At 40.7% G+C, this 13,031-nt stretch overlaps 1 protein-coding gene across 4 annotated transcripts in view; it reads left to right on the forward strand.

The window, feature by feature from the left end:
- The window catches only part of AGPAT4 (1-acylglycerol-3-phosphate O-acyltransferase 4), a 72,744-nt gene that overhangs the window by 40,848 nt on the left and 18,865 nt on the right, over positions 1 to 13,031 (forward strand). For all 4 annotated transcript variants that reach the window (XM_039719021.1, XM_039719019.1, XM_039719023.1 and 1 more), the window contains 2 exons: positions 5,819 to 5,980; positions 8,158 to 8,311. In XM_039719021.1, coding sequence (XP_039574955.1) covers positions 5,819 to 5,980; positions 8,158 to 8,311 — 316 coding nt within the window. The remainder of the gene's footprint in view (positions 1 to 5,818; positions 5,981 to 8,157; positions 8,312 to 13,031) is intronic.

The raw sequence follows: 13,031 nt of genomic DNA on the forward strand, positions 1-13,031 counted from the left end.
AAAAACCATAAAGAATGGAAAATGCCAAACAGTGATTTTCCTGATGGAATTGCCTATACTGCTATACTGGTACTTGTCTTTGGCCAATGCAAGGGTTGTGCAGTGATGAGGAGTGTAGGTTGGTTTGACTTGTGCTGCCTTACATGAGCTGCTACTGTGCAAAATTTCAGGGCACAGTGTGGCAGCACAGTTAGGAACGTAAGAACCTTCAGGGCTGATGTTGAATTGTAAGAATTGTAGGAAAGAGGCAAGTGCACAGGGGCTTTCTGGGGTGTCGCAGCCTCCAGTGTTTTGTAGGTCAGGGACTTTGTGAGACAGTGGATGTTTATATTTAATGATGTTTAATTGTATGCTCTGTGAAGTTTCTATGCAAACTTTGGGTATCAGCCAACACCTTACTTAGCTGATCTCATGTCCGCTGCTGCTGGAAAGGAAATCTTGCACGTGCAGTCTCCTGCATCTGTTATGATGCTTGTCTGCCCTATTTAGCCATGTTTTAGAAACTCTCTGTCTCTTTTCTGCCTTAACTAATCCAGTGAAGAGAGAAGAAATGGCTGGGGAGGGGGAAGAGGGAAAAGGTGAAGACAGTTTAGAGCCAAAGGAGTTGGAACTGACTGTGCTTGGCTTCAGCAGGCAGAATGGCTTTGTTGTGACACTCAGCTGTGCCCTGGGGCTTTGGCAGACAACAGTAACACTCTTAAGAGTGTCACAAGCATGTTCAAGCTGTATTTTGCAGCTTGAACATTTCTTTAATGAAGCCCTTAAATAATTGCTGTAATTTTTTGCTTGGTTGTTATGGTGTAACCATCCAGGCAGCTGAACACCACACAGCCACTTGTGTACTCCCTGCCCCCTGTGGGAAGGGGGAGAGAACTGGGGGAGGAAGGAGGAGGAATTTGGGGTTGAGGTAGAGTCTAATAGGACAGAAAAGGAAGGGGCAAAAATAATGATAATGATGGTGATAAAATAATCAAGAGTGTATGAAACAAATTATTCACAATGGAGTTGTTCACCACAGTCCAGTTCCTTAGCAGCAGTCCCCAGCCTCTTTGCCCCTAGTTTATATACTGAGCATAACATCAAATGGTATGGAATATCCCTTTGGCTAGTTTGAGTCAGCTGTCCTGCTGTGTCTCTTCCCAGCTCTTTGTGTCTGCCAGTCTGCTTGCTGGCAGGGTGGTGAGAAGCCAGAGTCCTTGATGTAGTGTAAACACTGCTTAGCAACAACTAAAACATCCGTGTGTTATCAACATTATTCTCCTCATAAGCACAAAGCACAGCTACTGGGAAGAAAATTAGCTCTGTTCCAACTGAAATCCAGACATTGTTTTTGTTTATTTGAAAACAATATTAAACATCCTTAAGCCTGTCTTGTCCCTTTGGTTCCCAAATTAAAAAAAAGTCTTTCCTTTTTGAAAACTGCCTTTCCTGGTCTTTGTTGAAACATTCAATCTGTGCATTTGTCTGCCTCTTCTCTTGTCTCTCTTCTCCTGGACTGGCTTTCTCTTTATAACCAAATTGCCATAATCCCTACATTTTATAAAATTCTTATCAGTGTATCTTTGATTTATCAATGTGCTTTAGTGTTTGTGGTTTTTTGCTGTTTCTGGTAGATGGAGTGGGAGTTGCATAGTCTCTTGCCAGTTTATAGGTTTGTGAATCTGAGTGCCCTCCTAAGGATTCAGACCTTGGCACATGTATGGCATGAGGTTCTCTGCTCTCTGCTGTGTCCTTCCCTTTTCCTGGCTGTGACATTCCAGTCCTAGGATTTACCTTATTAGTAGGGACAGCCTAGCTACTGTGTCCCTATTCAAGTGCATTAGTAGCCCTTAATTTCCTCAAGGTGTGTTGCTAGTCATCCTCTTGAAAAAAGACCCAGTGGACACCAGAACTCAAAATCAGGACATGTGCAAATTCTGAGGGAGCTGTTATTCAGGATCTTACCAAAAGCACTTTAATATGCTCCCTGCCAGGATTCACTACTTTGTTGTTTGCTCTGATAAAGTGGCAATAAAATAGCTTTGTTAGTAATTTTAACAGCCATTTGTCTGAGATGAAACCATTAATATTGGCAAAAATTGCCAGTGCATTAAAGCTAAAACCTGCTGGTTTTAACCTTAACTACCTGCTCCATATGTCAGGAAACTTAATTTTATTTGGGAGTTGCTTATGTTGAAGCTTGCTGCTTAAAAAGCTGAGTGTGGCCTTAAATGTAGGTGTGAGAAGATACTTTTTTATATTATTGTATGAGATTAATAGGTGTGTGGGCACAATAAGTTGTTTGTGCATTTTAATATATTCATGCATTTTTAAACTAGATTTGAAGTGGTAAAGGGAAAAAATCAGGCTTACTAGTGGTAAGTCTCTGTAACCTTTCCAACATGGAGAAGTTTTATTCAATATGAAGCATGAGGAATTAGGAGCAAAACTAAATTTCTGGAATGATGGCTTTGAGTGACTAAAGAAACATACCTTGCCATCATGATGTCCCAGAGAGTATAATATGAAGGAGTGATAGATTTCAAAAGTAGGGCAGTTGGAATCATTGAAAGTATGTCAGTGCTGAAGGCAGCCTGCAGAGCAAATAACTTACAAGGCAGATTGCTGTTGCTAATGGCTTGCACTACAATGAACTTGTTTTAAAACTCAGGGACAAGTTTTGTTGGACACTTTCAGCTTTCACATTGATTTTGTGCTGTTTGTTGTGTTCTTTAAACAAGCGGTGTTGAATAACTGAGGCTGGACATGTAGAATAAAGATTTTCTTTCTTTGACAGTATAGTTGGGCAAATGCACTGAAGCAAGTTTATAAAAATACCCTTTTTTAAGGTGATGTTGGTGCAGTCATTCACAAACGGAGAATTTCATGGGTATTTCATTTGAATAAACTCGGACAAAATAAATTAATCTGGATTACAAAATAAATTAATCTGGATTAAAATGTTAGTACTGTATATAAGTTGTCCCAGTCCAGCAGTAATTTCATTAAACATCTGTTGAAATTACACAGTTTTGAGCACTGAAAATGTTTGACTTCCTTCAAGAAGGCCACTTACATGGAATAAATCAGTACTTTTTAATTATTTTTTTTCTTGTTGAACAAGCTGAATTTGAAGATTAGAGGCAGCTGTCACATGTTTACCAAAGCACTTTACTAAAGGAAAAGTTAGTGACTGAAGTCAACTGGAGTTACATTTTTTTTCCCCCAGGTATTTTCACGGGAGCTGTGCATGGGTAGATGGCTGAAACAGAACAGCTCTAGTTACAGCTCTAGTTACTGTAGGAGGGATCACAGAATCACAGAACATGCAGGGTTGGAAAGAACCCACAAGGATCGCCCCTCCCTTGCCTGGCTGGTGATGCTGTGCCTGATGCCCCCAGGACAGGGTTGGTCCTCCTGGCTGCCAGGGCACTGCTGAGTCAGGTTCAACTCGCCATTAGCCAGGACCCCCAAGTCCCTTTCTGTGGCACTGCTCTCCAGCATTTCATTGCCCAGTGTACAGGGCAGCTTCCAAGGGGAGGCCTGATGTATTCCCCCCTCACAAGAACAGCCTTGCCAGGATAATGCACTGAGGAGTTTCCTTCGTCTAATCAGTTCTGTCGTTAGCCTTCCTTCTACTGCTAGAACAGATGGGTGCATAAAATAGTGTGAGGTGATTTAGTTTATTTTTGTGTGCTTCTAAGGAGTCATACTCACACATGTCTAAAAGAGCACTTTCAAATTTTAAAACTGCATCAGCACAGTGAAAGAATAAGAACGTGCCCCAGGGAAGAGTTGAGACATCTGTTGTGCTTTCATAGTTGTACCTGTGCTACAGAACACATACTCGCAGTATCATTTCTTGGTTTCACTGGGCCAGGTGCAACTTTTCTCCTGCCTCTTGTGTCACTCATGCTCCTTTTAAAGTATGTAAAGTATTAGAAAATAGGTATGGTGAAATAATAATTTTGGCTAGCTTTTTGGACCATAATTTCTGCTCTTTGAAGTCTGCAGGAGGGCTATTACATTGTCTCTTCTGACGCTGTGTTCTGGGGGCCTTGTGCACTCTATGCAGAGTACACTTAGGTTAGTTTATGGTAGTTCTTATGACACTGAACACTTACTGTAAATAAACTTTAAGAGCATGTTGAGATTTCTTCTCTTTTGCAGGGTGGGGGTGGTGGTGATAGGGCTGCTGTTGGCGTCCTTGTGCAGGAAAGTGGTAAAAGGAGAGCCTGTTTTTCTGTGCCCACTTTGGGGAGCTGGAAGAGGAGGCTGGGCTCAGTGTCGCTGCTGTCCTGTAATGGGGACCGGTGTACAAGGTGGCTTGAAACTGGAATTACTGCAGCTGCTTCTCAGGGGAGTAGTGGGCTTGGAGCCCTGATCTGAGTCCATCACTGAAATTAGGAAATTCTCAAATGCTCAAGAGGGAGCACTATTATTGCAAACATTAAATCATTTGATAGAGATGGTTCCCACATTCTTAGAAATTGAATTCTCTGCCATCCTCTGTTCTGCTTCTGTGTAACAGTTGCTGGTGAAGCTGTGTGATGTACACTTGCCTTCCAGTCTTACAAGTTTTCAGATAGCTGAATTATTTAAGGTATTTTTCTTCTCAAAGAAGGAGAGCAGATGAAAAAAATGAGCTGAGATGAAGAATTAGGTCAAGTCTCTTCCTGTAGCAGCCAAATGAATGGGAGTGACTAAAAAAATAGAATTAAATATTTTCTGATGATGGTAACTTCTACCAATAAGTAATTTCTAGTCAAATACAGTATCCTGGAATCCATCTGCAGAGCTTTTTGATGGGCTAGCTTATAATAATATCATGGTCAGAAACTGGACTTAATTACTCCCATCTTTCTTTGAAGGAAATGTCACTGTTTGTTTAAGAAATGCTGAAGCAACAGTTTCTTTATGAACACAACACACACATGTGCCATTTTATTGATTAAATAACCAAGTGAAATGTAGGACAGCTCATCAGGGTAGGCTGGCTTGAAAGGCAAGAAAGGAGCACATGGAATCAGTTCTCCTGCCCTGGGGGATGTCAGTGTGAGATTATCATAGAGTTAAATTCTGGAGTAGGATTAATTTACAGAGCATGCTCAATGCTTGATAAATCACAGACTTCCTGTTGTGTGTCTGGGCTAGTCACTTCAGTGTCTGTCACACCTGTGAGACAGGAAGAGTGCTTTTTTTATTTTTTCCTGCTCCAGAAGCATGCTTTGAAGAGGAACTCGCTACCCTTTCATAAACAGAACTGAACACAAATTAAGTATTCTTATTGCTGCTGTTGTTTCTAGTGTTTAAGGTTTCTTCTGTTGCTAAGCCATGTGTGCATAGCATCAGTATGTTGTGCTACAGTGGCTCTGCTTTTTGTTTTCCTCTCTCTCTTTATTTTTTTTTCCCTCCATGTTGAGCTATATAGTTTCAATATAGTTTCAAGGTATCTTAAAGGAACTTGAGCTGTCACTGCCAGGATCTGATTGAATTAAGAATTTTGATTGATACTGCTCAGGTAATTCGCGTAGATTCCTCCATGTTTGAAGGAGTTTGGCTTCTCTTTTGGGTTTCAGTGTTTGGGTAGGAGAGAGCAGCACGCACTCATATGTATTTATTCTAGAAGTCTTCCATGCAGATACCTGAGATTAGATTTGACTGTTCTGTCATATGAGAAAAAAACTTATTTTTCTTTGTTTTGCTTTTACGCTGGTGTTTAAACTGGGTCTGATCAATATAAATGTATATCTTTGTGTCTAACTATGCAAGTCTCATACCCACCTTCCACTCTTAAGTGGTTTAACTCTGTTTGACTTGCTTTGATTCTGTCTTGCAGAGTTCCAAAGTGCTTGCAAAGAAGGAGCTCTCCTACATGCCCATCATTGGCTGGATGTGGTATTTCCTAGAGATCGTCTTCTGCAAGCGCAAGTGGGAGGAAGATCGGAAAACTGTCGTACAAAAGTTGCTCAATCTCCGGGACTACCCTGAAAACTTTTGGGTGAGTGATGCTTAACAAATGGAGTGTGAGGTAGCAGGAATGAGGCACAGGCAATTTGTGATGCTTACCAGGTTGTTCCTGAGACTTTTGATTCATTACCTTCCTGGGGAGTATCAGGAAACTACTCCCAGCTGAATTCTTTCTGGAGTTTCCCATGTACTGCGTTGTCTGTTTCCTTCTCTGTAGTATGGAGCCCTGCAGATACTACTGCAAAAATACCTGCACTGTGATCCACTCAGAATTTTGTGGTTCTCTAATTACAGGTGCTGGATAGGGGTAGATGCAGGGGTCCATGGCTGTGTTACAGATGCATGTGACAATTTTGTGTTGAAGTACATCAGCTATATTTGTTACCTAAGCTCTCCTTTCACCTTAGATTGCAGAGTTAATATACTAGAGTTTTCTCCTTCCCTATGATTCTGCCACTCCTGTGAAGGTGTTTGGTCAGACATGACCCAGTAGAAGTGGAAGCCACCTGGTCAGAGAAGTGTCCTGATGTAGCCATTGTCTCTGCTCCAGGGAGAGGATTGGTGTCACTTTTCAGTAACAAGAAAGTCTTACTTTTTGCATCACCATATTTTTTAAGTATTCACCCTGCCTGGAATTTTTCTGACAATGAAAAGCCTTTGAATTTTTTCTCTTCTCAGAAATCATAAAAATTGCAGTTCTTCTGAGCTAGTGATGGCAAGAGTGCCATTTAGTTAAAGAAATGGAATCTTAAGCAGCATCCCTGGGGCCTACAGAAACTATTGCTGTTGCCTCGTGAAGATGTATATGCTGTATTTCTCATGCTCTGAAACAAATTTATTTTGTTAATTGTCATTGATTTTAAATGAGTGCTAAGCAATCAAAACTAATCTCTCTGCTTCAATGTTTAAGTGACTTCCAGGCAGGAAGCTGTCTAGCAAAGGGGTGATTCTGGGGCTTTAGTTTCAGTTTCTCTCCAGAGATTTGCCTGTGCTCTGTGACTTTTCTATACACGTAGGCAGCTCGACTCTAATCACTGAGCACAAGCCACCACCATCCTGTAGATACTCCTGTAGAGGCATTGCTAAAAAGGAGTATACCTATGTAAGGGAGATAATTGTTAATGTACACCTGGGGTTATTGCAGTGTGGAGTTTTGGTTTGCTTTTGTATGACGACATAATGTCAAAAGGCACAAGAGTAGCACCTTGGAAAGTAGAGAAGACAAAGCATGCTAAATGAACTAGAGAGGCTTTCTCATCAGTTTCTCTGTGAGTCATTAATCTGAATAATATTATGCATGCAATACACGAGTAAAAGCACTCTTGGATGAGCTAGAACTGAAGCTGGCTGCTTGGCTCGTTTCTTCAATATCTCTGTCTGTTTTGGCTCAATTTTTGCTGTGGGTTATAAGGACTTACTTTGTGTGATTTGGCAGTGCTCTCTGATGTGTTAGTTTGCATTCATGCTTGGCAGAAAGCAGATGGGCAAGTGGTAAATCTCCAGAGATCTGTGTGCTCTCCCCTGCCTGCCAGTGGCAAGACTGTAATTATTCATGTCTGAGCATTTCCACTGTATAGTTCATAGGAGATTGAGCCTTTCAGTTGTCCTGCATGAGCTGCCTTACACCTGTTAACAGCTGTCTCATTGGCATCAGAGTTACTGCCTGAAGTTTTCCATGGACCTCAAGTGCCATAGGGAAAGCAAGCAAGGTTGGAGTGAGGGCGGACAAGCTGGACGCTGAAGCATTTCCTAGAAATGTGTTTAGTTTAGACACTTAGCAAGTTTTAGATGCCATGATATTTGAACACTTTATCATCAGAGAGAGATGTGCAACAGGAGTATGTTTTGAGTGTTTTGTAACAGCTTATGAAGATGGAGTGACTCAGAGAAACCACGTCATTCTGATGGCAAGTAGCAGAGCAGATGTTAAAGCCTAAAGGCTGAGATTCAAACTGGATGGCAAGTTGGAGGAGTGTTTGGATTTGGGGTTTTGGGGTTGTTATTTTGGTTTGTTGGGATTTGCTACCTCAGTCAATTACATAAATGTGTATTGATTACATTACATAAATTACATAAATGTGTATGTGGCTACACCTGTCCCAGCTAGCACTGTTAATTTGGGTTGTGCTGGTGGAAATTCGAGAGAACTCTGCTCAGTCAGCAGAAGACCTGAGCTTCTGTCTAACTGTAATTCTGTCTTGGTTTTAGTTCCTGATTCACTGTGAGGGCACAAGGTTCACAGAGCAGAAGCACCAGATCAGCATGCAGGTAGCTGAAGCCAAAGGCTTGCCCAAGCTCAAGTACCACCTCCTGCCACGAACGAAGGGATTTGCTGTCACCGTGCAGTGTTTGAGAAATGTAGGTAAGGAAAGTCACAGGGGACAATGCTAAATGGTTATTTCCTCTAACTGCTGACAGTTTGCCATGCTTTTCTTTTCCCTGTAACGTGTCCTAGCAGAAAAATCCTGGGATGCTTTCAGAAGCATCTGTTTTTTTCATTAGACTCTGGTTTTAATAACAAAGTCCTGAATCAGTTTGTGGGGTTGGTTTCAGTTGGGGTTTTTTGTTTTGTTCTTTTTGTGGGGGTTTTTTGTTTGTGTTTTAATTTATTATTGTTATGTTTTGTTAACTGTGACTCTGTGTTGAGGAATCTCAGTTGCATATTTTGTATCAGCTGGTGCATATGTTGTTGCATATTTTGTACGTATTGCCAAAGAATAATATTTCTTAGTATTTGCTAAGCAATTCTATTCTAAATGAAGCAAATGCATCTGTAGAGAGTCTGAGGCAGTGTGTCTTAAAATAATTCCTTGTGGTAAATGACTACCTCAAATAATGCAATTTTAAAATAAAAAAAAATTCTACTTTAAATTTCTGTATAGATTTGCTCTTTAGAGTTTCTTAATGGAGCTGAGGAAGGGGAGTAGGCCTCGACTGAAGATACATGTAGGTGAAATTCATAAATAGTTTCTCCATTATAGAACATGAGTAAGTTTTTCTTTATTAATTTTATTTTGAGCTCCTCATTTATTTCTGGTTACTTGCATTTGCCAACATTAAAGTGACATCATTTTGCACATGTTGCCTTTGAAGTGATATTCTCTGACTAATACTATCTATCAAATTCCTTGTCTAGTACTACTGTCAGTCTTCTGCTGTTTTCTTCACGGGCAAAGGAAAGACAGGGCTAAACTGTAGTGTTACAGGGTCTTTGGGATCTGGTAGATCTGTGTGTTAGATGGCTATGTGTGAGAAAGAAAAAAGTGGTTTCTGGATTAGAAGAAAATGTTCCAGCTTGACTGAAGTTTATGTCAGAACTTCTTTTGTCCTTGAAGACGTGTTTTCACGTGGCATATCTGGGATAGCTGCTGTAAGAAAAGCTTCCCAGTCAGCTGGCATGTTATCTCTTGCATTTCTTCTAAATACCCTCTGGCAAGCCAGGTAGATCATAGCACAGTTGTAGCTTCCCAGGCACCCACAACTTTCCGCCCCAAAGATGAATAGCAGAGCTTGGATCCTTTCTGGTCCATGAGGAAGAGGTAAGTTTTGTGAAGCATCCAGCAACCCGCTGAGGAGGGAGCACAGTTTAGCCTTGCCTTTGGAATAAGGGGGACTGTTCTGCTGAGGACAGAACAGGGGGTAGACCAGGTAGATCATAGCACAGTTGTAGCTTCCCAGGCACCCACAACTTTCCAGCCCAAAGATGGATAGCAGAGCTTGAATCCTTTCTGGTCCTCTGAAGAAGAGGTAAGTTATGTGACGCATCCAGCAACCCCTCGAGGAGCACAGTTTAGCCTTGCCGGGGTAGTAAACTTGAGGCACAGAAGAAGGGTTGAGTCAGAACTCTGTGGCCTCTAATGCCCTGAGCTGGGAGTCAGGAACAGGTTATTTTGGTGGTTATTTTGTTCTTTTCACTGCTGTGTGTAATGCAAGCAAAATATGGCATGATGGCGGGCAAGCAGCTGATTGTGGGAAAACATTCCAAAAGGAAACAACTTTAGGAAATCTGAGTGACATAAAAAGTTTTAGGCATTCATGCCACACACTTACACATAACACTTACTAGTACCCTAAATATTTTAAATACTTTCAGAAAAAGAAGACTGAGGCTGCTAGATTACTTATATTATGGGGAGTAGACTATATGTCCCTGCCTCAATCCAGAAGCTGTAACTTGCTGGATGGAGCAGTGTAAAGCCAGGAAGTAGGCACTAGTTCCCTGTGAGGGTTTGAGGAGAAGTAGGGTTATAACTTCTCATACACAGTTTCAGCAAAAACTTGAGCTTGAAAACCCAACCAACAAACCTCTGAGAGTTTGGTGACCCCAGACTGGTGTTGCAGGTTCTTCTAGGTTTGTTGCTTTACTTGCCTTGTTATTTTTTTCAATGAGAGGGAGATAGAAAGGTTACTGCTTGGGTTGCTATATGTTTCTATCCTATAGAGACAAGGGGTTCATGTAAAGAGCATCTGAAAACAATGTCTTATTTTTTAGAACTCCTTGTAGCATTATTATGTACAGATAATAAATCCATGCAGATTTTTTGAATAGAGAATGTGGTGACAGTCTCTTTTGACAGTCCATGATCTGGAAATGTATTACTGTCTAGAAATTAGGTCATACCCCTGTGCATCTCTAAAAGTGAGAGACTGGTGCTGAGCTGCCTGAGCCCATTTTGGGCTCTGGCATTTAGGCTGATGCACTTTCTGTTCTCCCACAAGGGTGGTGGGCCTGGCTGGAGTGCCTGGCTAAGGGACGCAGCTGCAGCACGACACAGTGGAGCCAGGTCACAGGTTTGGGACCAGTTCATAGCTGGGTGTGACAGAGCTCCTGTCCCATTTTTTTCCTCCTTTCTGACAAGGTTGTGATTCAGCTTGCCAGAGGTTGTAGTACTGTGGGATGGGTAGATGCTGGTTTCTCTGGCTGCAGATGTAATTCACCCATGGCAGCAGAGATCACAGGCTGGTCCTCTTCAAAACTTTGTATGAAGTCTTAATGGTACCTGCTGCAGTCACTCTGGAAAGAGTTCAGAAGTAGTTCTGCAGTAGCTGGAAACAGACATTGGTGACATCAGTTTGGCAAGCCCACCTGTTGTGAAAAACTTAGTTTTGGAAGGTATTTATTTAATGTGCATATATTGGAATCTGCCTCCATGCCAGTGATGTGATATCTGTCAATATAAACAAATGTATTTGGATAAAAATAACTTTCATGCAAAATAACAAGTAAAGAACCTTCCCTCCTAACTAATTTCTTTCATTAGTGATGAAAGAACTTCAGAACTTGCTTTCAGAAGTTCAGATCTCCGTACATAATTTGATTCTTAAAGAAATGCTTCTAATATTTTCTGAACTGGTTCTGATACTTTTGTCAGTGACCATTCCTACCAGTATGGTTTTACAGATACAGTCCCCAGGAACTTAATTTCTAGAAGCTGTTCACTTTCTTAATAAATTGCTCTTTGCTACCTGTACTGTTCATGGAAGCAAATGAAAATACAGATCTGTTTCTAAGACATTCATCCATTACTTACAGTAAAAGTAGATGTCTGGCTGTATATCAGGCCATCATATCCTTTCAGCTGCTTTTATTGAGTAAAGACTTGTACTTAAAAATGTACATCATGATGGATTGTAGATAAGACCAAGTCTTGTTGTGTACCTTTTCCTCCAGCTGGGAACTGCTGTCCCAGAGGGACTTCAGGAGAATTCCAGGGTGATATTCTCATGGAGTTTTGGGGTATGACAGTGTTTGGGCACTTTGCAATGACTTTTTTTCCCCCATCTGCTGTATATTCGTCCTGGATTTTTTTTTTCAAGTGAGTTTCTATTCATCATCCAGAGCAAGTAACAAAGTTTGAGAGGATGAGTGGTTCTTCTTCAAGCTGGCTCAATTAATGAAATGTTAAAGGACTGTTTCAAGGTGGTGTCACATCAGCAGCACAGTGAATGCCTCTGTACCTTTCCCTCCCTTTTGCAGTCTTCAGATCATTTTGTGCTCGTATGAAGATGCATGTAGCTATACTCATTGCCTGTACGTTGATTTGTCAGTGGATCATCCTGGCATAATCCACCATGGCTACAAAATAGTGTGTGAAATTCAAGAGGACAGTCAAAGTAACAAAAATCCTCTCTAGATATGTAATCTGAAGATTTTTTTTTTAGGTTGAAGTTAAGAAATGAAATCTTAAATTCTTAAGTACTTAGCTCTCTGTCAGAATGCTATAGACAAAACCCAAAGTTAATGATATGAGAAAAAAGCTGGGGAGAGATTAGAAAACAAAACAAAAAACCCCTAATTTTTTTGACAGAAAGAAAAACTTTAAAATATTTGTGTTTTGTTTTTAATGAAAAAGAGATTCTGAGATATAACTCCTTTAAAAAAATATTTCACAGTTGAAGGCAAACTTTTCAAATGCTGCTTGTATTAGCTTGAGAGTGAGACAGTTGCAGTGTTTTCAACATAATATGGAGGGGTTTTTTCACTGGTTTTAGAACGTGAATTTTCTGGTCTCTTCAGCTTTTGGATGAGAAAATCATGAGATGTCCAATTCTAATTATGCAATTACATAATCCATGTTTAATGATAACCTGTTTCAGTGTGTCACACAGCATGCTAGTGCTTCTTTGACTGTGGATGCTTTCTGGCAAATTTTCATTTCATGCAGCCTTTTTCTTGACACTTTCTTTGTTATTCTTTTCCTGCACTCTCAGAATGAGAGCTGAAATCTTTAGTTATCTTCAGTTATATCTGGATGCCAAAGGTCTGTTTACTCCTGCACATTGCTCTCATTGTCATGGGTTTGGCACTGCTTTGCACCAAAAGATTTCAGTGTGTTACTAAAAGGTACTAGACTGAATATTAAACTGCAGACCAGTTGGAAACTGAAATAGCTTTTTTTTTTCCCCTGGAGAAAAGGAAAGCTCTGTGTAAGACTGTCAGCACATAGAGATGTTACTGTCCATCTCCACAGAAGTTTTTTTCAAAACAGGAGAACTGTCTTCCAATATGTCTCCACAAAAACCCAATTCATAGAAAAACTCAAATGTAGATGCCTTGTAAGAGATGGAAGAAAAAGTGTTGT

The sequence above is a fragment of the Passer montanus genome, unplaced genomic scaffold (genome assembly GCF_014805655.1).
Source record: "Passer montanus isolate IOZ18808 unplaced genomic scaffold, ASM1480565v1 scaffold40, whole genome shotgun sequence".
Lineage (NCBI taxonomy): Eukaryota > Metazoa > Chordata > Aves > Passeriformes > Passeridae > Passer > Passer montanus.